This window comes from Leopardus geoffroyi, chromosome E2 (genome assembly GCF_018350155.1).
Source record: "Leopardus geoffroyi isolate Oge1 chromosome E2, O.geoffroyi_Oge1_pat1.0, whole genome shotgun sequence".
Taxonomy (NCBI): Eukaryota; Metazoa; Chordata; class Mammalia; order Carnivora; family Felidae; genus Leopardus; species Leopardus geoffroyi.
The window spans coordinates 20,156,181-20,180,361 of NC_059335.1; the positions used below are offsets into that span (position 1 = coordinate 20,156,181).

A 24,181-nucleotide genomic window follows, 5' to 3' on the forward strand; every position below is an offset into this window, starting at 1 on the left:
TTGAGGTGTAATGAACATTTAATAAACAGAACACATATGACATGTTTACACGCACAAAACCATCATTGCGGGAGGCAGCCATCTTGCTCTTGCCGCGTGCTGTTGTTGGAGGACCCTCCCAGCTTCAGATTTACCAACAGCCTGAATCAAGAAAAGTTAGCCAGACTTCAGGCTCGGGTCCGGATAGGGGGCAAGGGTACAGCTCGCAGAAAGAAGAAGGTGGTACATAGAACAGCTACAGCTGATGACAAAAAACTTCAGAGTTCTCTAAAAAAACTGGCTGTGAATAATATAGCTGGTATTGAAGAGGTGAACATGATTAAAGACGATGGGACAGTTATTCATTTCAACAATCCCAAAGTCCAAGCTTCCCTTTCTGCTAACACCTTTGCCATTACTGGTCATGCAGAAGCCAAACCAATCACAGAAATGCTTCCTGGAATATTAAGTCAGCTTGGTGCTGACAGCTTAAAAAGTCTTAGGAAGTTAGCTGAACAGTTCCCTCGGCAAGTGTTGGATAGCAAAGCACCAAAACCAGAAGACATTGATGAGGAGGAGGATGATGTTCCAGATCTCGTAGAAAATTTTGATGAGGCATCAAAGAATGAAGCTAACTAAAAAAATTTTCCTGGTGTTTGGAAGCTGGCATGGACTAGATTTAACAAATCAGCTATGTGGTTCCAAAGTTTTACAGACGTGGAGAACATCAATTGTTACTAGTTCAGTAATATAAATATTTTGTATATTAATAATGCTGTTTGTTCAGCATTTTTCGGTCATTTGATTTTGCATTTTGCACTTCCAGGATCTATTCTTTTGGTCAAAATACGAAGTATTGGTGCAGTTTGAGGGTGTTTTGGTGTTTGATTCTCAGTTTTTTGTTTTGTTTTTTGTTGGAGTATTTTTGGTGTGTGTATGTGTATGTATGCGTGTGGGTATGTGTGTATACAGTGGAGAGCAAATTGGAAAACAGTTCTATTTGTCCTCCTTCTTCCCCCAGTAGAAATAAAACAAACCTTTACATTTGAAAAAGAAAAAAACCATCATTGCAATCAAGATAATAAATATATCCATGGTCCCCTAAGGTTCCCTCATGCCCCTTTGTGATTCCTCCCTCCTTGTCCTCCTCTCTCACATCCCCTGCCTCTGCCCAATCTACCCTCACCCCGAGCCCAGGCAGCCACTGCTCTGCTTTCTGTCACATGAGGTTAGTCTGCATTTTCTAGAATTCTATGTACATAGAATTACACAAGATAATCATGCCAGCTTCTTTGATTCAGCATGATTATTTTGAGATTCACCCATATTGTCGTGAAAATCAGTAATCCGTGCTTTTCATTGCTGAGTAGTGTTCCATGACATGAATGATAAATGTGTCACAGTTTGTTTCTCCATTCACCTGTGGATGGATATTTGAGTTGTTTTAGGATTTTATTATTGTAGAAATAAAGGTGCTGTGAACATTGGTGCGCAATTCTTTGGTTTCCCACATATGCTTTCATTTTTCTCAGATAAATACCCAGGAGGAGAAGAGGTGGGTCATGTACTAGGTATATATTTATTAAGTAACTGTCACTGTATCTTCCAAAGTTTTTATATTTGTGTTCTGACCAGTATTATATGAGTTCCAGTTTCACATCCTCACCAGCACTTACTTTGGTCAGTCGTGTGTGTGTGTGTGTGTGTGTGTGTGTGTGTGTGTGTGTGTGGTTTTATACATTCACTTGACATTGGTTCTAACTCGTATTGCCTGTTTACAGGATTTTGAAAGTGGCGAAAAGTGCATAGATAACAATGTATAGAGCTTGTTTGTTTGGTGAATCTGCATCCTCCTTATGCTTTCCGGATGGCCATATACTGATCTGGAATGGGCCATTTCTTCTTATTCCTTGGCCCGGGCAGCTCTGTTGTGCCTGGAGTCCATGCGCACATCTGAAGTTCCCAACGCCCTCTTGGCAATTGTCTGGATCTTTCTGTCCAAGGGGGCATATCTCTTGAAGCTCACTCCACAGATGCACTGGTGAATGTTGGTGGGGTGATCTCCAGTCGCTGCCTCCTGGATGCAGAGTGGCCCTTCTCACCAGCCCCCTTTGTGGGACCCATTCTGCCAGGCGTGGTTGGAAAGGAAGAACATGAGGGATTGTCTTGGCCAATCTTTTAAATTTTGGACATTCTAATGGGTGTGTAGTAGTATCCAATTGTGGTGGGGTTTTTTGTTTTTTTGTTTTTTGGGTTTTTTTTTTTTGTATTTCTTTGATAATCAAGGCTGTTGAGCATCTTTTCATGTGCATTTGTCATTTGTATATCTTCTTTGGTGGAGCTTCTGTTCACCTCTTGTGCCCACTATTAAAAACTGGGTTGTTTGTGTTCCTCTTACTGTGTTTCAAGAGTTCTTTAAAACTTTTTTTATTAGTTTTCTTCATTTTTGAGAGGCAGAGAGAGACAGAGCACGTGTAGGGGAGGGGCAGAGAGAGAGGGAGACACAGAATCGGAAGTAGGCTCCAGGCTCTGAGCTGTCAGCAGAGCCTGACGCGGGGCTCGAACTCCCAAGCTGTGAGATCATGACCTGAGCCGAAGTCAGACGCTCAACCAACTGAGCCACCCAGGCGCCCCTCAAGAGTTCTTTATGTCTTTCGGATGCAAGTTCTTTACCAAATAAGAGGTTTGCAGGTATTTTCTTCCCATACATGGCTTGTCTTTTCATTCTCTTAACAATGTCTTTCAAAGAGCACAGGCTGGGGTGCCAGTTGGTTAAGTGTCTGACTCTTGATTTTGGCTCAGGTCAGGATCTCATGGTTTGTGAGATCGAGTCCCACGTCGGGCTCTGCACCGACATCGGGGAGCCTGCTTGGGATTCTCTCTCTCCCTCTGCCTCTTCCCTGCTCTCTCACACTCCCTCTCCCTCTCTCTTTCTCTCTCTCAAAATAAATAAATAAACATTAAAAAAATAAAGAAAAGTTTCTAAGTTTCTATGAAGTTTGTCATATCAATTTTTTTCTGTTACAAATCATAATTTCAGTGTCATATCTAAGAAATCTTTGCCTACCTGAAGGCCACAAAGATTTTCTGCTATATTTTGTTCTAGAAGTTTTATAGTTTGGGCCTTTACCTTTAAGCCTATAATTCAATTTGAGTTTAGTTTTGAATATGGTGTAGAAGATACAGATTCAAGTTCATTTTTTTGCATGTGGATATCCAGTCGTTCCAGCATCATTTGATGAAAAGGCATTATTGTATTCGTTATCTACTATTGTGTAACAAATTACGCCAAAACTCAGTGGCTTAAAGCATAAAACAATAGCGTTTTTAATTCCACGTCTCATGATGCTCTTTTCTTTTTTAAATTAATTTCTCTTTTCTGTGTTTCATTTTGGATATTTTCTCTTGTTTTGCTTTCAACTTTACTAATCTTCTCTTCTGCAGTGGGTAATCTGCTGTCCATCTCACCCAGTGTAATTTTCAGCTTATGAAATTCAAGTCTTTTTTAATAATCTCCCGTGTTTCAGGGCACCTGGGTGGCTCAGTCGGTTAAGCGTCCCAACTTCAGCTGAGGTCATGATCTCACAGTTCGTGAGTTTGAGCCCTGCATCTGGCTCTCTGCTGTCAGCACAGAGCCCACTTCAGGTTCCTCTGTTCCCCTCTCTCTGCCTCTCCCCTACTGGTTCTCTCTCTCTCAACGAAAATAAGCTTAATACAAGTAATCTCCCATGTTTCTACTTAGGTTTTTGAACACATGGAATCTAGTTCTAACAACTGTCTTTGTGTCCTTCTCTGCTAATTCTAACATATGTGTTCAGTTCTGAATGGGTTCTATTCTTCTCATCATTTAGGGTCATGTTTTTCTGTCTCTTTGCATGCCTCGTTATCCTGGATTAGACACTGTTCTGAGTTTCGCTTTGTTGTGTGCTGGACATTTTTGTATTCTGACAAGTCTTCTGGAATTTTGTTCTGGGATACAGTAAAGTTACTTGGAGACTGATTTGATCTTCTAGGTCTTGTTTTTATGATTCATTAGGTACAGCCTGAAGCAGTGCTCAATCTAGGGCTAATTATTCCCTGAAGCAAGACCTTTCCAGGTACTGTACCCAGCGTCCTGTAGATTAATAATTCTTTCCCATCTGTCTGGTGGGAACAGGCACTGTCCCCAGCCATGTGTAAGCACCTGGCACTGATCCTCTAATCGTTGTGGATGGTTCTTCCCCCAGGCTTGGATAGTTTCCTCATATTCCCACACTGAGGAATATTTTGTGAACACTCGGGGGGCTGTCTGCAGATTTCCGGAGCTCTCTGTTTAGCTCTCTCCTTTCCAATACTCTGTCCTGAGAATTCTGTCTGCTGTGCTGTTCCCGGATGCTCACCTCCGTCTCCACAACTCAAGAGGTCTGCCTGGCTCCAATTCAGTTCTACCTCCCTGTGCCGTGACCTGGAAATTCTCTCAGGAATTAAGCTGACATAACTGTAAATCTGGTGTTTTGTTTTGCTTTCTCAAGTGGGAGGGTAAATCCATTACTCTGTCTTTCCAGCATTGCAGTTTTGAATAATTTGCAAGTATTTTTAAAATGCCTTTTGAAATATTTTTTATCTTATTCTATCTCCCTGTTTTGTTTTTTTTTTTCCATTCTGATCTTCCATTTTAATAGGAAACTGCCTGAGTATAGATTCTCTGGATTAGAGACCTGGACCCATCTCCTGTGAGCTAGGAAATCTTGGACAAGTCATTTATATTTTATGAGAAAATGGAGATGACAGTAATATCTGTTGGCGTGATAATGGAATGAGGTTGTCTGATGGCACATAACAGACGACAGGCGCATGGTCCGTAAATATGCACTAAACGTAGAATAGGTCAACCTTCTTTCATTCTTACGTCCTGTCGTCAGCCTTCAGCTTGCAGGTTTGGGTGTCACCTTCTCACTGGGATGTTTTTGTCCCTAGGTCTGCCCTGGCTGCAGTCATCCTCACAACAAGCCTGACAGGCCGGACCGTTGCCATTCCTCAGCCTCGTCAGAGATCCCTGTCTGAGAGTGACGCGACCTCTGTGGACAAGGACAGTTTCATCGAGCCCTATGCCACCACCTCAGAGCTGAGGCTTCAGTAAGGACTATATTGCTGGCTCTCACTTTTCTCTGGGCGGAGGAGAAATAGCTCGCGTGTGCGTGTGGTTATGACTGGAGCTTAGTACTCGGGTTTTCGTCACCAGTGTCAGAGGGACACTGTCCTGGGACATTGATTGCTTTCGAATCATATCAGAATTTTCTCTAGAGTGGCTCTTGTTCAGTTATGGCTTGTGAAAGCCCTGGTTGTTTTCATGGACGCACAGAGCCAGTGAATTCAGTGCTGCCTTTCGCCCTTCACGGGACTCTCTCTGTGCCACAACCTAGATGGCGAGAGTTGTCACCCACCGCTTCTCATGTGTCTTCTCTCTGAGCGTTCACACTGATTTTACCTTCATTGGCACCTATGGACCTTCAAGCATCATTTTCTCTGGTGCTTGTACTGGATGAGAGCCAGCATAGGGCTGGGGGGTTTCCTCCTGAGGCAGAGAGCATTGAGGACAGAGCTGAGGAAGGTACAAGGAGCGCCTGGGGATGGCTCAAGGGTTTGCGGGGGATGGTCAGTGTGGGGCTGGAATGAGCTTTCAAGACAGAGAAGAGGGAGCATAACACCTGTGAACAGCTGAAGGAAGATGTTTGTGGCTGAGGGCACTTGGGTAAAGTGGGGAGTCATTCAAGATGGCCTGGAGGGGTGGGCAGGGGCCAACCTGGTGACACATTAGGGGTCCTGTTCTGAGGTTTGGTGTCCCCCTCCCGCCACCGACCCAGGAGCCACAGGAAGAAAGACACTGAGGGCTTTAAGGGCTTATGAGGTGGGGTTGGGGATACATGACCAGATTTGCCTTTTATCTGTCGTGTTTCTTCAATTTTGTTTTTGGAAGTTTTTCTGCGTACCAAATATCGTATATTTTTGATGTAGTAAGATCTATCAGTCTTTGTAGTTTCTGGCGGTATTGTGAAATCTAGAAAGATCTTTCCTATTATATAAATGCTCCCTTCCTTCCTTCCTTCCTTCCTTCTAGGACATGTTCATGTTTTTGGTTTTTACATTTTAATCTTGACTTCATTTTGAGATGTTTGAATGTAGCCTGTATTTCTCCTGGTAAGATTTAGCCAAATAAGAACTAAAGATGAGGAAATGATCCTAAGCTTCACTAGAAAGAATAAGCAGATAAGACCATCAGAGGGAATCCAGAAAGGAAGAATATGACTGTGGGGAAGGGCTAGATTAGCCACATCATGCTTGATTTTTTTCTAAGTTTATTTTTATTTATTTTGAGAGGGAGATAGAGAGTGAGTGGGGGAGGGGCAGAGAGCGAGGGAGATCGAATCCCAAGCAGGCTCTGCCCTGTCAGCACAGAGGCCTGCTTGGGGCTCAAATGCGCAAACCATGAGATCATGACCTGAGCCGAAGTCCAGAGTCGGATGCTTAACCGACCGAGCCACCCAGGTGCCCAACCACATCACATGCGTACTTGAATTAGTGAAAACAGGACTGGTTCCACGATGGAGAAGTGCACGTGGATGCCCTAGGGGGCCCTGGTGTTTGCCTGTGACTGTGTCATAAAGGCAGCCCCACAGAGCAAGGGGAAGGAAAGGATTCGACGGTATAGTGATTAGCAATGGTAGAAAAAAAAAAAATCAGCCTCGAGCCTTGCCTAGTTCACAGCCCAAACAAATTCCTGTTAAATGAAAGGATTAATCTGCGCACACACATAAATAAGACCACGAAATCCTATGCCAATCTTGCCAAACCTTTCAGAAGGAGATGCCTGCCTACTATGCACTTCTAAACTAATAATTTCGAAGGTAAAAAAAAATGTTGTTTAATCATCTGTACGTTAAAAAAATTTACATAGCCACAATGGAATTAATAGAAAAAATATTTGCAGTAAATAAAAAGGATTTTATATTTATAGATAAAAAAATAATTTCAAATCGTAATGGACATACTAGAAGCAAAGTATATGAATATATATATAATATATGTATAATTAAATAATTAATATAATTAAATGTATATTGATTAAATATACATTTAATTATATATTTAATCAATATACAATATACAAATTATATATTTAATCAATATACATTTAATTATGTATAATATAATTAAATATATTAATATACATTTAATTATGTATAATATAATTAATATAACTTATATATAATATAATTTAATTATATTGATTATATATATATTTAAACTAGAAGCAAAGTATATAAAACCATTATATGGAAATGTTTTGTTTCAGTTAGAAATGCAGATTTATACAGTGAGGTTTAACTTCTTTTGGCCAGTTTTGGAAAATTGTTACTAATGTAGTCCCAGGTTGGGGAGTTGATTGGTGAAATTATTTTGTGCAGTAAGCTTGTAGACCCACCAAATAATCCTACCATTTGACTCAACAGTCTACCGTATGGTTATTTGATTCATAAGACTAATGCTAAATACGAAAGAGATTATCTGCACATAGATGATCATTCCAGAATTATTTATAACAGTGAAAATTGGTGGGTGGAGGGGTGGTGGTGGTGGTGCCTGACTGGATCAGTCAGTAGAGCATGCTGACTCTAGATCTTGGGGTCGTGAGTTCGAGCCCCACATTGGGTGTAGAGCTCACTAAAAAAACCAACCAACCAACCAACCAACAGTGAAAATTGGGGGAAAAAAACCCTAAGTACAGGGAGTGGCTGACTAACCTGGTGTACCTACGTGAGTCTTACCTTTTAACATTTTGACTTTAAAAACATGTTGCCAGTGAGGCAAATCATATATGTATGCAGTGATAGGAACTATAAAAACCTAGGTAGGAAACTAGAAATGCTAAGAGTGTACAAAGAGATGGACTAGTGGATGACTTCCTCCTTTAGCTTCTGTATATTTTGTAATGTAGTTGTAATAATTTTTTTTTAATTTTTTTTTTTTAACGTTTATTTATTTTTGAGACAGAGAGAGACAGAGCATGAACAGGGTAGGGTCAGAGAGAGAGGGAGATACAGAATTGAAACAGGCTCCACCCAGGCTCTGAGCTGTCAGCTCAGAGCCCGACGCGGGGCTCGAACTCGCGGACCGCGAGATCGTGACCTGAGCTGAAGTCGGACGCTTAACCGACTGAGCCACCCAGGCACCCCCGTAGTTGTAATAATTTTATGGCAGGGACTTGGAGGTAGGGCATCTAACACGTGTCTATATACCAGTGTGAAACGTTAAGTGGCTTGCTTGCTTGTTTGTTTATTTCGCTCTCAACATTGTAATACAGACCAAATTGGCAGAATGAGACAAGAAGAACTTCTTTGCCGTCCTTTGAAATGCTGGGCTACGGGGAGGAGGATTCCGACACACACCTGTCGTCCAGCTGCATGGACTCGGCTGATGTCGGCACCCGCAGGGAAGAGGGAGGTCTCGGGGAGGCTGTGTATGCCGTGCCCCACAGAAATCAGGTATTTGTCACATTTCAGAATTTCTTCTGCACCTTGACGTTAACTTACCGTAAATTGTGTAGATTAGGAAGGATTTGCTTTTCTTTCTTTTGTATTGGCTTTTGTTTGGGGGCTATTTCTCTTAACGTGGGCAGTCTCATTTTTGATCTGGTTAGGCTACAATCTCCAACTCTTTCCTTTATCGTCCAAAGACAGGTCCTCCAGAGGCAAAAATAATCATCTTCACATTCTTAATGTAGATTTCCATCCAGTGCTAGAAAGCAAAGCCTGCTCTTTTCCTTGCCCGCCCCCCTGCCCAAGCTACTTTTCCGATCACTTCTCCAGTGTCGCCACGCATGTTGCAGCCTTTCTTTAAATTCATGCGTGACAAGAGGAACATCGCCATTTGTCTCTGTAGTAGCTGGCATTCTCTGAGCGCTTACCATGTCTGAGTCTCTGTTCCAAGCTCTTGTGTGCACATATCCCCACTGCCTCAGTGAAGTAGATTGCATTTATGGCACCATCACACAGTGGGAGCTGAGGCACAGAGGTTGAAGGGCCCCGTTCCTCCACCACTGCCCGAGCTGCTCTGGTTTCAACTCCAGAGTTTGGGGAACTGGATGGTGCCATTTCCTTCGTGGCAAAAGATAGCACTGTAATTTCTTTTTCTTTTCTGTTTTTCACTGTCACTATGACATGTGTTCAGAGTGACTGTATATACAGATTTGTAGCATCAGATTATATTCATATTGATTATATTTCTATGGATTGTGCCCCACTGTACTGAATCACATGTTCAGTGGCCCTAGGGAGCTCATTTGGAGGAATCCTTATGTGGGCATTTCATGAACTATCACTTGCTAACATAGGCAGACTGTAACATGCGGAGGGAGGTTTCTCTACAGCAAGGAGTCCCGGAGCAGGCAGCTGGCTGAGCCCAGAGGAGATTCTGCTGCGGGGTTCCACAAGGCCCGGGGGAGGTCCCACTGCCCCTCAGTCTGCATGCTCTCAGGCCAGCATTTTGCACTGAGGTTACAGCTAGAGTTGTATCACTCAACTATTTGGGGAAGTGAAGCTTGCTACCCCATTTCCCATAGAAAAGAGATTATAGTGACCCAGGCAACCTTCTGTGTCCTTAGCAAGACAGATGTTTTATTTTGTAGGCACATCTGTCATGGCTGCTTCAGGACCCATGGGCGATAGGGAAATAATTGTTTTAATTTAAAATTTGAAGACTAGAGCAAGTCAGCTAGCAATAATCAAGAGTTGGTGAGGATGTAGAGGAACCATCTAGTTCTGGCAGGTGTGTGAATTGGTACCATGACTTCAGAAAGCTGTTTGACATTTCAGTTTATATTAAAGCTGAACAATGTGCATTTTCTATAGCTACCAGCAAGGAAAAAAATTGAAAAGTAGAAAGTAATATAACACATTAGTGTTCTCATTCTCCAGAATGATCAAGTAATGCCATCTTATCTTTTCTTGTTTCAAATTTTTTAAAAAGAAATGAAATTACAGTTAGGGTTGAAATCTTCTTTGTCTCCCTCCCTGGAAGGCCATCTGCTCTTGGATTTGGAATACATTCTCAAAGTCTGTGCTTTTATTCTTTATTTTATTTTCCAAATAAGCGTCAGCACACAAATACAGTACAATTCTTTTCTTATAGCTAATAGGTCACCATACTAAACCAGTCATTCCGTCTCCAACTTTTTTCACTCAGCGTTACAGTTTTTGAGATAAATCCACCTTAATTTTTTTTATCTACATACCTACTGATGAACACTTGGGTTATTTCCTCGCACATTTGGTACATGCACCTATGTGTGCTGGGTCACACTAGATATTGTCAGATTGTTCTCCAAAGCAGTTTTTTTTTTTTTGCTTTTGCCTTCCCACCAGCAGCATATGCATGCCAGTCACCATGTTTCTGTACGTCCCAGCCAACAGGAAAGCCTTTCCTATACAGCCCAGGAACCAGAGATAGAGTGTTAGGAACTGATCGCAATTGGAAAGGGTCATCATAGTCTGTACATTGTCCTGTTCGGTTGCAGATGGCAGCAATGAAAGGGCCCTTTAAGCTGGAAAGGGATCTCAGTTTCCCACAGACTTACAATTAGGTAGGTGGGGGAGGGTTGCAGGGGCTAGACAATAGGTGGAGACAGACACGTTGACATTTTCTGAGCATTTAATGTATGCTAGGCAGCTTATATGTACCATCTCATTTACTTCACACCCTTGGTGTTAATTAAGTATGTGAAGAAACAGGGTAAGTGACTTGCCCAGAGTTACCCAACCAACCATCCAGTAACAGAGGCAGGATTCAGACCAGGGCAGCCAATTTTCTCTTTTAGAATTAAACTTTGTGTTTATTGTCCTGTGCCTGTTGAGAATATTTCTTAGACATAAAGCTTTCTTTGAAACTGGCCAACTATTCTTAATTTTATATGATTGAAGTTAGGATTGGGGAAAAAAATGGGTGCGTGGAGCATGTAAGACTGCTATGTAACCACTAGATGGCACCAGCTATGAAGGAGATACTGCCTGTGGGGTACATTTAATATTTTAAAAAAAAGTAAAATTGCCTTCTCTGTATTTACATTCTGTAATCTGATGTAAAAATTTAGGATTTTATCCTTTTTTATGAATCATTCTTACTTCCTTTAAAGTAAACAGTTTTCAAAACTAGAAAGATAAGGAAACAGCAACCCAAATCAGGCAATTTGGATTTAAATCTGTACCTCACGCCTCTCTCTGTGTTCCAGGGTAGTTTGGGCAAACATCTTCATGGGAAGTGTGCACCTGCCCAGAAATGGCCTAACATGGAAAGCAAGTCTTGTTTTCAGCAGTTTTCTTACTGGTGCCACCCAAAAGTAAGGCTGCAGGGGAAGTGGGGTGCGTGAATTTGTGGTCAGTTCATGCGATGCTAGCATCCAGTGGACAGAACAGTGCCATGGGCATTCAGAGACCTGAGTTCAAGTCCCCGCTTCTCTACTTCCCAGTTGTATGGCTTGGGTAAGTCAGATAACCTCTCTGCACCTCCATTTCTTCATCCTATAAAGGACTGTGTTAGGGAGGACGCTGTCTTCGGGCAGGCCAGTAATTCAACATACAGTTACCAGGTGTGCAGTGAGTACCGGGCATTGTGCTAGGTGCTGGAGAAGCAGTGTAAGGCAGAGTCCACGGTCACACCATCACTAGTAATCAATCAGAGTTACGATAAGTGTTACAAAGGAAGGGTACAGGGGTATAAGACCGTGTCGGGGGACCGCCAAGGGAAACAGCCAAGGGACAGGAAGGAGCTCCCCCCTGCTTGCTTCTCCCTTTGAGGTCACTTGATTCTTCTGCCTGACACCTTGGTAGGGTCGTTCTTTGTCTCCGCAGTTCAGTAACTTCACCAGAATTAATTGTGGTGTGTATTATTTTCTGTCCTTCTCTCGTAAACTTTAGTTTGTTATTTAATTCTTCAGACAGAGATTTTCCTCCCCCTTTTTTGTTTTCAGGGAACATTTCCTTCCCTATGTTAATGTTATCATCTATCATCTATTTGTTTCATTCTCCTTTGGGAACACCAGTTATACATTTGCCGGCCATCTTTTGTTTGTCTTCCACGTCTGTTATGTTTTCTGTAGTCACTTGTCACTTTCTGTGATTTCCTCTGCATACTCTCCTCATCTCTCTGTCAGCTCTTTGTTGTTGTGTGTTATTGCTTGTAGAAGTACAGCTTTTACCTCCTCTGTTTTGAATTTATTTTTCCTTTTGGTTTTTAGTTCTCCAAATTTACTTTTCACATCTTTTGTTACCTTATCACTTTTCTTGATCTCATATATCTCTTTGGGTTCTTGATATCAATGCGTGCTGTCCTTCATCTCTTGGAGAGAATAGAGGCTGGATTCTGGACAGTGAAGGCAGGCTCTCCACTGGTGTCTCCCCTCACCTCTGCCCAATGGGAATGACTACTTCTCGTGGGCCCATCTGCACCCTTGCTCTCTTTGTAGCCATCAGAGCATCACTGTGGACCTTTGTGACTGTGATGCTTTGTGGTTTTACAAGGGTCTTCATACCTGAAGCCTGAGGAGGTTCAGCAGCTTTTGGCATTTTCCTTCTGTTTCAGATTTCCTAGATTTGGTAGCTGTTTTCTGCCATTGACTAAGCTTTTTTTTTCTTTTCTTTTTTGTCCCCCCACCCCCCCCCCCATTCTTCTGATTGCTTTCAGTAGGTTTTAAGGGAGGAGAGTGTAGTCTAAATGCCTTGTTACCATTTCTGAGTAGAAATCATGGATAGGATGTTATTGAAGCTCTTCTGTCAGCATTCTTGCTATAGTTGTGTTTGTGGATTTGCAGAGCATCTTGTCATAAAGTGCCATATATTCACTCACTTGTTCATTTATTCATCCAACCACCCACCAACAAACTGATATTTGAGTGTCTGCCATGTGCTTGGATGGAAGCCCAGAGAGGAACCATTCATGCAGGGGTAAACCAGTTCTCTCTAGAAACTTGTGGAGGCCAGGGACTAGTGGACATTTTACTGCTGCTGCTGCTGTCAATGATGAGGAATGTCCCCCTTCTCTCTCCATAGTTTTCAATTTCTTCACATTTTTCTTTTTGTTACATAGGTAATGCATGAATACATGTTTCTTACAAAAGCTGTGGATAGTGCACTAAAGTGGCAGCCTGCCCTGAGACCCTCCTCTCCTCTCCAGCAGCAGCCCCTGTGGCCACTTTGAAATCTGTGTCATTCTTTCAGCTGCAAAAATGGAATAGACAAACATAAGGTTTAAATAATAGACATTTAACTCTCTGACCTAACAAAGGCAAAGGACAGGAGATTCTAATATTGCTTTACACACCTATAGAAAGCTGGTGCCTGAGATACCCTTGGCCTCCTTTTTGTGGTCACCAGTGGGTGTAGTGGGTCCTGGTCCCAAACCAGAAAGGAAGAAGTGGGGTAAGGGCCTTCTCATTATGTTGCTCTGTATTTTTCAGGGAAGACATTTTTTTTCCAGAAATTTCCCAGCAGGAGTCTCATTGGTCACATGCCCATCCCTTGACCAGTTACTGGCTCAGGGGAAGAGGAACCCATGCATCGTACCCTAGAGCTGAGTCCATTTTTGCCAAACCAAATCAGGAATCTCTTAGCAAGGGAGAAAGGAGGGCGCTGATTACTGAGAGACCAGTGCAGCAGTGCCTGCCTGCTGTGGCGAGACTCCTGCGGCCTCTGCATTTACCCACACATGCCCACGTGCAGACGGGGATAGATACCCCCATTAGTTTATGTGCATGTGGATTAATGACTCTGCTCTACCAGTACAAGCTCCTCTGCACGAGCCTCATCCCCATCGGTAGCAGGAGAAGGCCGGATAGCAAGTAAGGCACAAGTCTTCACTCCAGCCAACGTGCAGAAGCCAGCAAGAGAGTGAGCCCTGCTGTCTTCCATTGTAGGGTCTCCTCCATGCAGCAGGTGAGGAGGCATGGATTCCCAAGCCCTTCGTCCAGCATGTTGTTGGATCTCCAGAGGTCCTTCCACCTTGCAAAGCAGAATTGCCCCTTCCAGAGTTAGTTCTTGGTTCCCCGCATGTTCTTAGCACACCCTTGCCTTGACTTTCCTCCGAGGCGGGGCTTGCTGGACCCTCATGTTGCTCTACTTCTGATGAGCATATAATGCATCTCGGGTGGGCTTCTTCCCTTAGCATCACTGATGTGAGGAGAGGCATCTGGGAAGGGGGCCATGCCCCATGGGCTGGGCCCTGTGTCATCCAGGTTATCTCTGCTGGAGGCCAAGGAATGGTGGGGACCCCAACCCACTAGTAAGGTGTCACAGCCATCTCACTCTCGAAGCCACGGGAATCCACACTGCAGTTTCCTTGCTGTGTTGGCAGGTTTCCTCCTTTGAGTAACAGAAGGCTTCTGACATCACAATCGGTTGTGCATGTTTTTGAACCTTATCTGCATGAAATTCCGGAACATGTATTCTTTTGCATCCAACCACGTTGTTACTTTTGTATAAGTTTAAAGCTGTATCGTCCTGATAAATTGAAAATTTGGTGACTATAAAGCGAACATTTTTATCTCTCAAAATGTGTTTTGCTTTAACATCTATTCTGACATTCTCCACGGTTTTTTTGATGTTTGCACGGTCCATTTTTTTCCATCCTTTCATTTCAACCTTTCCCTATCCTGAGATTTATCTGTGTCTTGTAAACAGCATATAGTTTTGTTTTTTTAATGTTTATTTATTTTTGAGAGAGGGAGAGAGACAGAGAGTAAGTGGGGGAGGGGCAAGAGAGAGAGGGAGACACAGAATCTAAAGCAGGCTTCAGACTCTGAGCTGTCAGCACAGAGCCCGATGTGGGGCTCAAACTCATGAACCATGAGATTATGACCTGAACCAAAGTCGGACACTTAACCAACCAAACCACCCAGGCGCCCCTTAAACAGCATATAGTTTTTAAAAAAATTTTTTTTTTCAACGTTTATTTATTTTTGGGACAGAGAGAGACAGAGCATGAACGGGGGAGGGGCAGAGAGAGAGGGAGACACAGAATCGGAAACAGGCTCCAGGCTCTGAGCCATCAGCCCAGAGCCTGATGCGGGGCTTGAACTCACGGATCGCGAGATCGTGACCTGGCTGAAGTCGGACGTTTAACCGACTGCGCCACCCAGGCGCCCCAGCATATAGTTTTTTAAAACAAGTTTACTGAGATATAATTCACATACCACCCTATTCCTCCATTTATACACTGCAGCATATACAGTTTTTGTTAAGCAGGTTTGCCCGATTTTTTCTTTGCCTTTTTACCGAAGCATTTAGTCCTTTTATATTTAAGGTATATATAGATATATTTGAATTTAACTTTGCCATCTTTATTTTTTCCATTTGTCCCTTTCTTTTTTTTTTTTTTGTCTTCTCTTCTTTGAATTGATGATTTTTTTCAGTTCAGTTTCCTTCCCTCTACTAGCTTGCAAATTATACTTTCCCCCCCTAATGATTACCCCAGTAATTATAGCTTTTGTACACTTTCCTCTCTAAAATCTGGGGTGCCGGGCCACCCAGGAAGAGAACGAAGGAGGCTGGTATGTGTGCTGCAGGCAAATGAGGAAAGGCTGTTCCAGTATCACTGAGGTCTGTGCTCCCACTGGGCTGGCCTGCCTCTTCCTTCCCTTTCTTCAATACCCAAACAAGTTTTGTTTTAATTACCAAGAAATTTAAGAAATTATTCAGGGGCACCTTAGTGGCTCAGGTGGTTAAGTGTCCGACTTCGGCTCAGGTCACAATCTCACGGTTCGTGGGTTCGAGCCCCGCATCAGGCTCTGTGCTGACAGCTCAGAGCCTGGAGCCTGTGTCAGATTCTGTGTCTCCCTCTCTCTCTCTGCCCCTCCCCACTCACACTCTGTCTCCCTCTGTCTCAAAAATAACCAAACATTAAAAAAAACTAAAAAGAAATTATTTAAATTCATACTTTTAAATTAGAGTGGCTTTTAGGATATGGTCACAAATTCTTTAGGCCTATTTATCAATGTATGAAATACTCACAGAGGTACATAGGCCATAAACGTATAGCCCGGTGAATTTTTACACAGCAGCTACCGCCCAGATTAAAAAGAAAAGAACGACATTGCTAGGACCCCAGGAGTTGCCCTTCGTGACCGAGAAGAGGCCGCCACTGCTTCACCACTGCCTTGACTCCAAGAGCTGATCAGCTCCTAGAAAATCACCTTCGATTATTTTTGCCTACTCTGAAAATGATGGATTTCGTCATTGCCCTATGTATCGTTTAGAACATTTGAGAGTCTTCTGTTGTGCATGGCGGTAGCTGGTTCACTCTCATCGCTTTGTGATGCCCCGTCGTGCACCGCTAACATTCAGTGACTCGCTTGTTTTGCTGTGGCTCTTAGGAGCAGCACTGCGGTAAACAGTCATACATATACGTACGTATTTCCAGTGGGCCTGTGCTGCTCACAGATGCTCATGTTCTGCATGGGTATAATCTAGGGCACACGTGGGGCAGCCTTAGCACTCGGAGACTAGTAGAGAGGCCGACATATGAGGCCCCTTAGCACTTTCCCATCTCCCTGATAATAGCTAATAAATCTTTTTTTTTAATTGTTTTAAAATGTTTTATTTATTTTTGAAAGAGAGAGAGAGAGACAGAACATGAATGGGCGAGGGACAGAGAGAGAGGGAGACACAGAATCCAAAGTAGGCTCCAGGCTCTGGGCTGTCAGCACAGAGCCCGACCTGGGGCCCGAACTCACGGACCGTGAGATCATGACCTGAGCCGAAGCCGGACGCTCAACCGACTGAGCCACCCAGGCGCCCCACCTAACAAATCTTTGACAGGGTAAACAACGCCGTAGGTTCCCAAGAGATAAAACCCAAGAAGTCATTTCTCTTTTCTTTCTTCGAAAGCTAAGTAGAGTGGGATACCTGTCTGCATCCTGAGCTGGGTCACCTTAGAGCCCTGCTCCCAGAGCCTGGTGGGCCGAACGGCCTTAGCTCCTGGCTCTGAAATGCCCCTTCTCGTGGACATCTCGCCCGTCAATGCTACTACTTCTCTGTCAGCCTTGGGGACGGCCCTCCTGTGGTCTGCAGCACAGCAAAGCCCAGCTGACCACATGAGCACGATTCCACCGAAGAATCAGGATAGCAGAAGGGACCCCAGCCCAGAGGGCGCCCATCGTAGTTTGCTGTAGAAGACCTGGTCACCGCCCTTCCCCCTGAGCAGCCTCTGCTGCCAGTGGACTGTCTCATGCTCATCACGAGGTGATCCCGGTGGGACTGTCTCACACTCATCACGAGGTGGTCCCCCTCCTGTCCCACGCGTCTGTGAGGGTCAGCTCCGCAGCCCTGCCACCACTTATGACACCTACATAGGACGCCCTCACGGACAGTGGGGGGGAGGCTTCCATTCTCTCAGGAAGCAGCATTTACAGTGGACTCAGAGCCAGCAGGTGTAGCGGACCTCTATCCGAAACGGTGGCCTGGATGAGGATTCTCCTCATCAGGGTTGGCAGCGCTCGGCCCACGTAGAGATGAATAACACACCATCAGCACCCGGGTAGGGTGGTACTGGGTGCTGTGCCGGGCAAGCCGGGTGCAACCCCCCTTCCTGGGTTGGCCCCTGGCAGGAGTGAGGAAGATGGGCACCCGGGCAGCGTGAGTGGGATATGATGCTCCGGCCCTGGAGAGCTTCGCATGCTCTCCGTGGCCGGAGCATCATTTGGGTGGCATTGCCTTCGCTACCAGGCTGTTCCCGGGGGACCTGACATTCCATCCAGTCCTGCCCGGTGTCGTCCTTTTGTCTCAGAGTGGGAAGTAGCAGCGGACGAGGTGTGGAATAAGACGCTTGCGTTTGTTCGGAGGAAGTTTGGTACAGATGGCACTCACCACACGTTCTTTTTGTCTTTTGTACCAAAAAGGTTCCGTTGTCACATACGGTGGACAGTGAAGATGAGGAAAATATTTCTGAGCAAGATGAGTTTCCAGGCTCACCTCTTACACCACGGCGTACACAAGAAATAGGTAAAAAAAAAAAAAAAGAAAAAAGCATTTTGTGGCAATAAATATTGGTTAATGTTTCGAACCTAGAGCCATTGCACCCCTATACCATGCTTCTGTGATTCTAAGTAGGAACGTTCAGAGTTTTGTTTTCCCTGGAGATGCGTTATTCCGTGGCCGGTGGCCTGGGTGTTAGGTTGTCTTGAACGTACAAGGTGCTCGCTTTGGAGTCCGTTCTGTCCCGTCAGTTCTGTTCGCCGTGAGCGGACAGACGCGGGGGAGGATTAAGGCTCAGGCTGTAAGCTCTATGCCCTCCTTCCTCCCGTGCCCCCCGGTGCCTGCTGTTGCACGGGGTGGGCACCCGGTGGTCTCCAGGGGATGAACGAGCGAGGGTGTCTTGTTCACCCAGCCGTCTCGGGTCCCGGAGCAGGGCCCGGCCCACAGCGGGCCGTCACTAAGGGTTTGTTGGATGAATAAGTGTGCAGGCACGTTTGTGATACAACTCTGTGTGTCACCAGCCGTCTGTGTCTGGCTCATTTCGCACACCGCGGGAACGCAGTGCACGGTGGCCACAGCAGGGAGCGGCCGTCAGCTTCCTAAGACGTGGTTTACATGCGAGTGAGAATTGTGCCTGGCGCACAGCGGGCTCCAGTAGGTGCTTTGTCAAGACCTCCAGAGTCGATTGGGCTCAAGGTGACTGATTGGAAAACAGAATGCCAGCCTCGTCATACCTGGACCAGAAAACACCAGTTGGTCAGGTGGCGTGTTTTATCCCTGTGGGAAAATCTATATGAATATTAAATTTACATAGAAATTGTATCTTTTTTAATTATATAAATAGTACTTTCTCACTGTAAAAAAAAAAAAAGACTTGAAATGCAGACATACATAAAGTTAAACACACGTGATTGTACTGCCATAGATAATTTTAACCATTTAGAATGTATATGTACGTTAACATGCACATTATTTTGTTACCTGCCTCTTATCGTACACACCTCCTGAATAGCTTGCTGTGTTTATACGTGTCCATCCGTTTTCTAAGGTCTGTGTTGCCTGTGGGCTGACATGTTATTGTGGTTCAGAATCCAACCAGGAGACAGAAAGCACGTGGTGATTTGAACAGGGAAAGTTAAATATGAAGAATTATTAAGTATAACAGGATTGCTTACAAAGCCGTAGAGAGAAGTCTAGAGAATACAGCAGGAGCAGAGGGAAGAGCCGCTCCCTCTACAGTTAACGTAGAGCACGCACGGGAAGAAGCACATTTGGAGAGTCTCCCAAGGCCCAGGTGCCACACTGGGGGTGGGGCAGCTGCTGCCCACCGGCTGGTGGAGAAGTTAGCTGTGTTGTGGTAACAGAACTCACTGGAAGGAAAGCTGCCCTCTCCAGGGAAGTGCCAGATGCCACCCGTGGGGAAGTTGCTGGCTGGCCACTCAGAAAAAAGGGAAGGAGGGAGGAGAAGAGGAAGAGCAGAAAGGACACAGAGAAGGAGGGAGACAGCCCTGCAATGAGGCACCCAAGCCCCTTCCTCCCCCGGGACTCTCCAGCGCCCTCTGCTGATGAGGCTTATCGTTGCGCCACCCGGCAAGGTCTGGGTACTGCAGTTACATAAGGCGGGCAGTGGGGGTGGATTTGGAGCGGAAGGGGCAGTGATAAGCGGCACACTTGGTAACGTGAACTTGGAGCACAGGTGATGGCCGGGAAGGAGTGCAGCTCCTGCAGTAGGTTTTGGTTTGTGGCGGACACTTACGAAAAAGGCTCCACATTTGCCCCAAATTCTAATTCGGTGGCTCTAGTCTGGGGCCCAACATCTGTTGTTGTTTTTTTAATGTTTGTAAATTTTTTGACAGAGAGAGGGTGCGAGCAGCGGAGGGGCAGAGAAAGAGGGAGAGAGAGAGAATGTGTCAGAGCCTGCTGTCGGGCTCGAGCTCATGAAGCGTGAGATCACGACCTGAGCCGAAACCAAGAGTCGGATGCTTAACCGACTGAACCACCCAGGTGGCCCAGTGTCTGTATTTTTAAAAGCACTTTGGAAAGTGTGATGTGGCCGATGCTTGGCAACACGTGAGAATCTCTGGCTTTTAGTGGTTTGGGTGTTGATTCTGTCGTTTCCTGGTAATGAGAGGTAACGAGAGGCTTGACTAAGTTACTTAACCCCGCTTCTGCTCAGTCTGAGTGCACCTCTAATCAGATGCTTACAAGGATTAAATTCAGTCACAGCGGGAAGCACAGCCCCCTCCAGAAACGCCAGCTGATAATTATTGTCTACAGGCTGAAGCCATCAAGCTCACCGAGCCATGCGTGCCATTCCGCACCCTAGACCCACCAAGACCGGGCACTGAGGTCATGTGGTTGAGACACCAGTCCCTTGGCCAGAGCTGCCAGGTTCATGGGCATCATCCCCTGCCTTTCTCTGATCCCCGTTGTGCCTTCCACCCCACTGTGCTTTCTCTTTCTGCTCCAGAGCCAGATGTGGCAAAAGACAGCTCTCTCCTTTCCCTCACTTGACTGTGTCTCTTCGGTGCTGGTTGTGTCTCCATTACTCCCCCAGATCACTGACCTTCATCCTGACGGACACAGTGGATGGTGTTGTGGCTTCATCTTACGTGACTTCTCGGGAGCGTTCCACACAGGCGATCGCTCCCGCCGCCTTAAACTACGTCTCTCCCCTGGCTTCCTGACCTCTCCCTCTCCTTGTCTCCTCTTGCCTCTTCTGGGTGCCCCTTCTTCATCTCCTGTGTAGGCTCATCTTCCTCTGCCTGCCCAGGAAAGTTGGGGTCTCCAAGGCCAGTCCGGGCCCTTTGCTCTGCTAAGCAACCACCCTGCCCCCTGCTCCCAGTACATACCATTTGTTGTGTTACACCCGGCAGATCCATGTGTACATGCGGAGTGCCTGCTATGTTTTGGGACCATGGTAATAGCAGCCAGGGCAATCTTTTCCAACACGACTCTAATAGTGTCCCTGTTGCCCCCCGTGAGCCCCCACACCCTTTTTATTCAGATCTCTTCATTGGTTTCCCTGCCCCTGCTGGCCATTCTCCAGCCACTCCAGGGTTCTTTTATTTCTTTTGATGTCCCCCTTCCTACCACCTAATGTCTGTCATATATAAAGGAAGTGGAAGGAGGGGTTGTGTGTTTGACTTTTTATGTTTTACATGTTCAAATATATCCGAAAGGAAGAATACCCGGCTGATAGCCACTGGGAGGGGAAAGGTTCAGGGGATTACGATCATGGGGGAGTTTTGGGTTTTCTGCATTATTAGAATTGTTGACAGCAAGGCCATGTTCATGTGGCATGACTATGAAGATGGGATAGTACCTAGCATGGCATCTTGTATACAGCAGGATGCCCGGTATTGGAGGCTTTTGCTATGATTTGAATAGTTGATACCACTTGCCTGGCAGATTGTAGAAATGAGAAGGGCAAGGAGTCTGGTCGTGGTTTTGAGAAATGATCAATGAGGAAACAGGAAACAAACTATATACACAGGGCCCAATGTGCTGTATATACATTACCGAAGTGAACTTGGGTGATGCCAATTCTGGTTCTTTTTCTGAAAAATTGGTGACTAAGATACAACAGAGATGATTAGTTTCCTTAGGAAAATAGATGAATTGTCCTTTAAAACTTTTTATCGTGAGAACTTTCTTTTTTTTTTTTTAATTTTTCTTAACGTTTATTTATTATTGAGGGACAGAGAGACACAGAGCGTGAGCAGGGGAGGGGTAGAGAGAGGGGGAGACACAGAATCCGAAGCAGGCTCCAGGTTCTGAGCTGTCAGCACAGAGCCCGATGTGGGACTCGAATCCACAGACCTCGAGATTGTGACCTGAGCCGAAGTCGGTCGCTCAACCAGCTGAGCCACCCAGGCGCCCCTGTCATGAGAATTTTCAAATGTACAGAAGTAGAGAAAATAGTAAGCTGAATTCTCATGTACCCACCATCTACCCTCTACAGCTGCCATTCTTCATGAATCCCCTGCCCTTCCCCAACTTTGCTTCCTGAAGAATTTAAGAGGGGCGGGGAGCATCCAAGATTCCATTAAATATGAGGGCAGTAGGTCTGATGCAGTATCGTGTGATACCAAATGAAAACCATCACAAAGGTTATTTAGAATGCAAACTTTTTTTGTATCAGTTTACACATTTGCTCATCAGATGCTCACTTACTATGTGCCAGAGATGACAGAGCAACAGGCCCCTCCTCTCATATTGCAGCTTTGGGGGAAGGACGCGCAGATGGGGAGCCATAGTCTGGGGCGCTGAGGGGGACTGTAGAGGCAGCACAGTGCTGGAGAGCAGTTACCGCTGCAGCTCCAGAGGGTGGCAGGCACAATAGGGTTCGTTAGGCCGGACTCCAAAGGACAAGGCGGGATTTTGTCCCATGCCCCAGTCTAGGCTGCCCCAGGACATCTGATGGAAAGTTTAGTTACAAATAGTGGGTCAGTATTGTTCAAGTGCTGGTAATTGTAATGAACCAGGAAATAGATTTACAGTCCTTTGTGTATCTTTAAGCACTTTTGTCTGTCTTTCTGAATTCTATTAGTTCTAATTTATTTTCATCCAGTTATTTCTGCTCTGTAAATTGACTGTAGAAAGCTAAGAACAACCGACTTTGCACTACACAACAAAGGGTGCGGGCACCCTAGGGCATAAGATTACCTTCCTCAGGAAGTACCTTAATCACAAATGTGTATTTGTAAATTAAAAGCGATCACTGGGCAAGATTTGCTTTCCTCTGTATCACCGAGGCAGTTTGCTTCAAAGAACAACTATTTGACCGGTCAGATGCTACTTGAAGGCAGAAAGGAGTCAAGCCTCAGCACCTTTGGGTGGCACATGTAGAGAGAAGAGGGGATGGGGTGGTGTTGGAAAGGTAGGGGCGGCTCAGAGTCACTCCGAGGAGTTTAGCCTCGGTTCTGCAACCATGTGAGCCAAGGGGGTGCTCCAGAATTAACAGGCTAAGGAGAGAAGCAGGTGGGTCAGGCCCCCTGCCTTGCCGGGGGGGGGGGGGGGGGGCCCTTGTTCATCTCGTCGGTAGAAGCCAGGCTCCTGTGATCATGCTCTGGTGAGTTGTCAGATGTCTTCATCTGCTTTTAAAACGTTTTCCTCTCCCTCTCTCTTCTTTTAATCAGATGGCAAACCTTCGGTTCTGAATTTAACGGTAAGATTCATTTCTTTTTTTTTTTTTTTTTTTTTTTTAATTCTTAATGTTTGTTTGTTATTGAGAGACAGAGAGAGAGACAGAGCATGAGCATGGGAGGGGCAGAGAGACAGGAGAAGACACAGAAGGATTCATTTTTTAAAAACCAATTTTCTCAATAAATAGAATTTCCATCATAATTTTAAACAACTTTTGTGATTTGTAGGGGGGATAACTTCCCTTACAAGTCCTTTCCCATTAAATGTTTTTTTTAAATACTTTTGAAACCTGAAGAAACTCCTATTTTCCATAGTTTAAAAATGAATGTAACATTTTGAGAGGTTAGGAATGAATAGATGATAACAAATTTGCAAGCATGGAAATAGGGTTTTGTTTTTTCTTTTTTACAAACATGGAAATAGTTTTAACTTAGGTTTAAATCCTCCGATGCCATAGGAATGTAAAAACTAAAGATTTCTCAGTAGAGTTCATTTCATAACCTTATCTACTTTATCGGCAGAAATTAGAAACTTAATATCAGATCAATGTGTATTGGAAAAATGAGCAAAAGGTCAAAGCCTTCCCTTTCCTCTAAATTTTGGTCAAAAAGGAAGATCCTACACTTTTCTCAGCACTTTGGAAATGCACTTCTCTGCAGCCAGTGGGGTCTTTTTGCTTTTCCCAAGGAAGAAGAACCCAGTTAGAGTTCCCTCTAACTGGTCGGCACCCGCAGCCCCATCTCATGTTTCCAAACTTGAACTGACGGCCTGTCCCTTGTGAGACCTACATGTGAAAACATGGTGGCTGAACTCACGGGGGAGAGTCAGGAAGAAAGCCCAAACAGGACCTCCTTTACTGCCTCCTAGGAGGCACCAGGAGGGGAAGACCCTTAAGGTTTAAGATTCGGCTAAAAGAAACAATGGATATTAGAGTTTCTAAAGCTGCAGCAGGCTACAAACTCCAGGAGCCAAAGTGCAGGGAAAGAAGCGTATTTAATTATGTGATAGACAAAAACCCAGCTGCTCGTGCCAGTCTGTTTTTAGGAGATGCTAAGTAC

General features: G+C 44.9%; 2 protein-coding genes across 7 annotated transcripts in view; both read left to right on the forward strand.

Annotated features, from left to right (window-relative positions):
* Positions 1-24,110, forward strand: LOC123579052 (transcription factor BTF3 homolog 4-like). The gene is made up of 4 exons (XM_045442548.1): positions 1-696; positions 17,803-17,810; positions 22,893-22,897; positions 24,098-24,110. Exon 1 carries the CDS (start codon positions 37-39, stop codon positions 616-618), a length of 582 nt encoding a protein of 193 aa, XP_045298504.1. The 5' UTR covers positions 1-36; the 3' UTR covers positions 619-696; positions 17,803-17,810; positions 22,893-22,897; positions 24,098-24,110.
* The window catches only part of CEP89 (centrosomal protein 89), a 77,162-nt gene that overhangs the window by 4,194 nt on the left and 48,787 nt on the right, over positions 1-24,181 (forward strand). For 4 of the 6 annotated variants that reach the window (XR_006702604.1, XM_045442540.1, XM_045442536.1 and 1 more), the window contains exons 3-7: positions 4,936-5,094; positions 8,321-8,501; positions 11,243-11,350; positions 17,900-18,002; positions 23,117-23,145. Coding sequence is in view for 5 of the 6 variants with exons in the window: in XM_045442540.1 (XP_045298496.1) it covers positions 4,936-5,094; positions 8,321-8,501; positions 11,243-11,350; positions 17,900-18,002; positions 23,117-23,145 (580 nt within the window). In the remaining variant the exon portion in view is untranslated. The remainder of the gene's footprint in view (positions 1-4,935; positions 5,095-8,320; positions 8,502-11,242; positions 11,351-17,899; positions 18,003-23,116; positions 23,146-24,181) is intronic. The other 2 variants (XM_045442539.1, XM_045442538.1) reach the window with 1 other exon arrangement.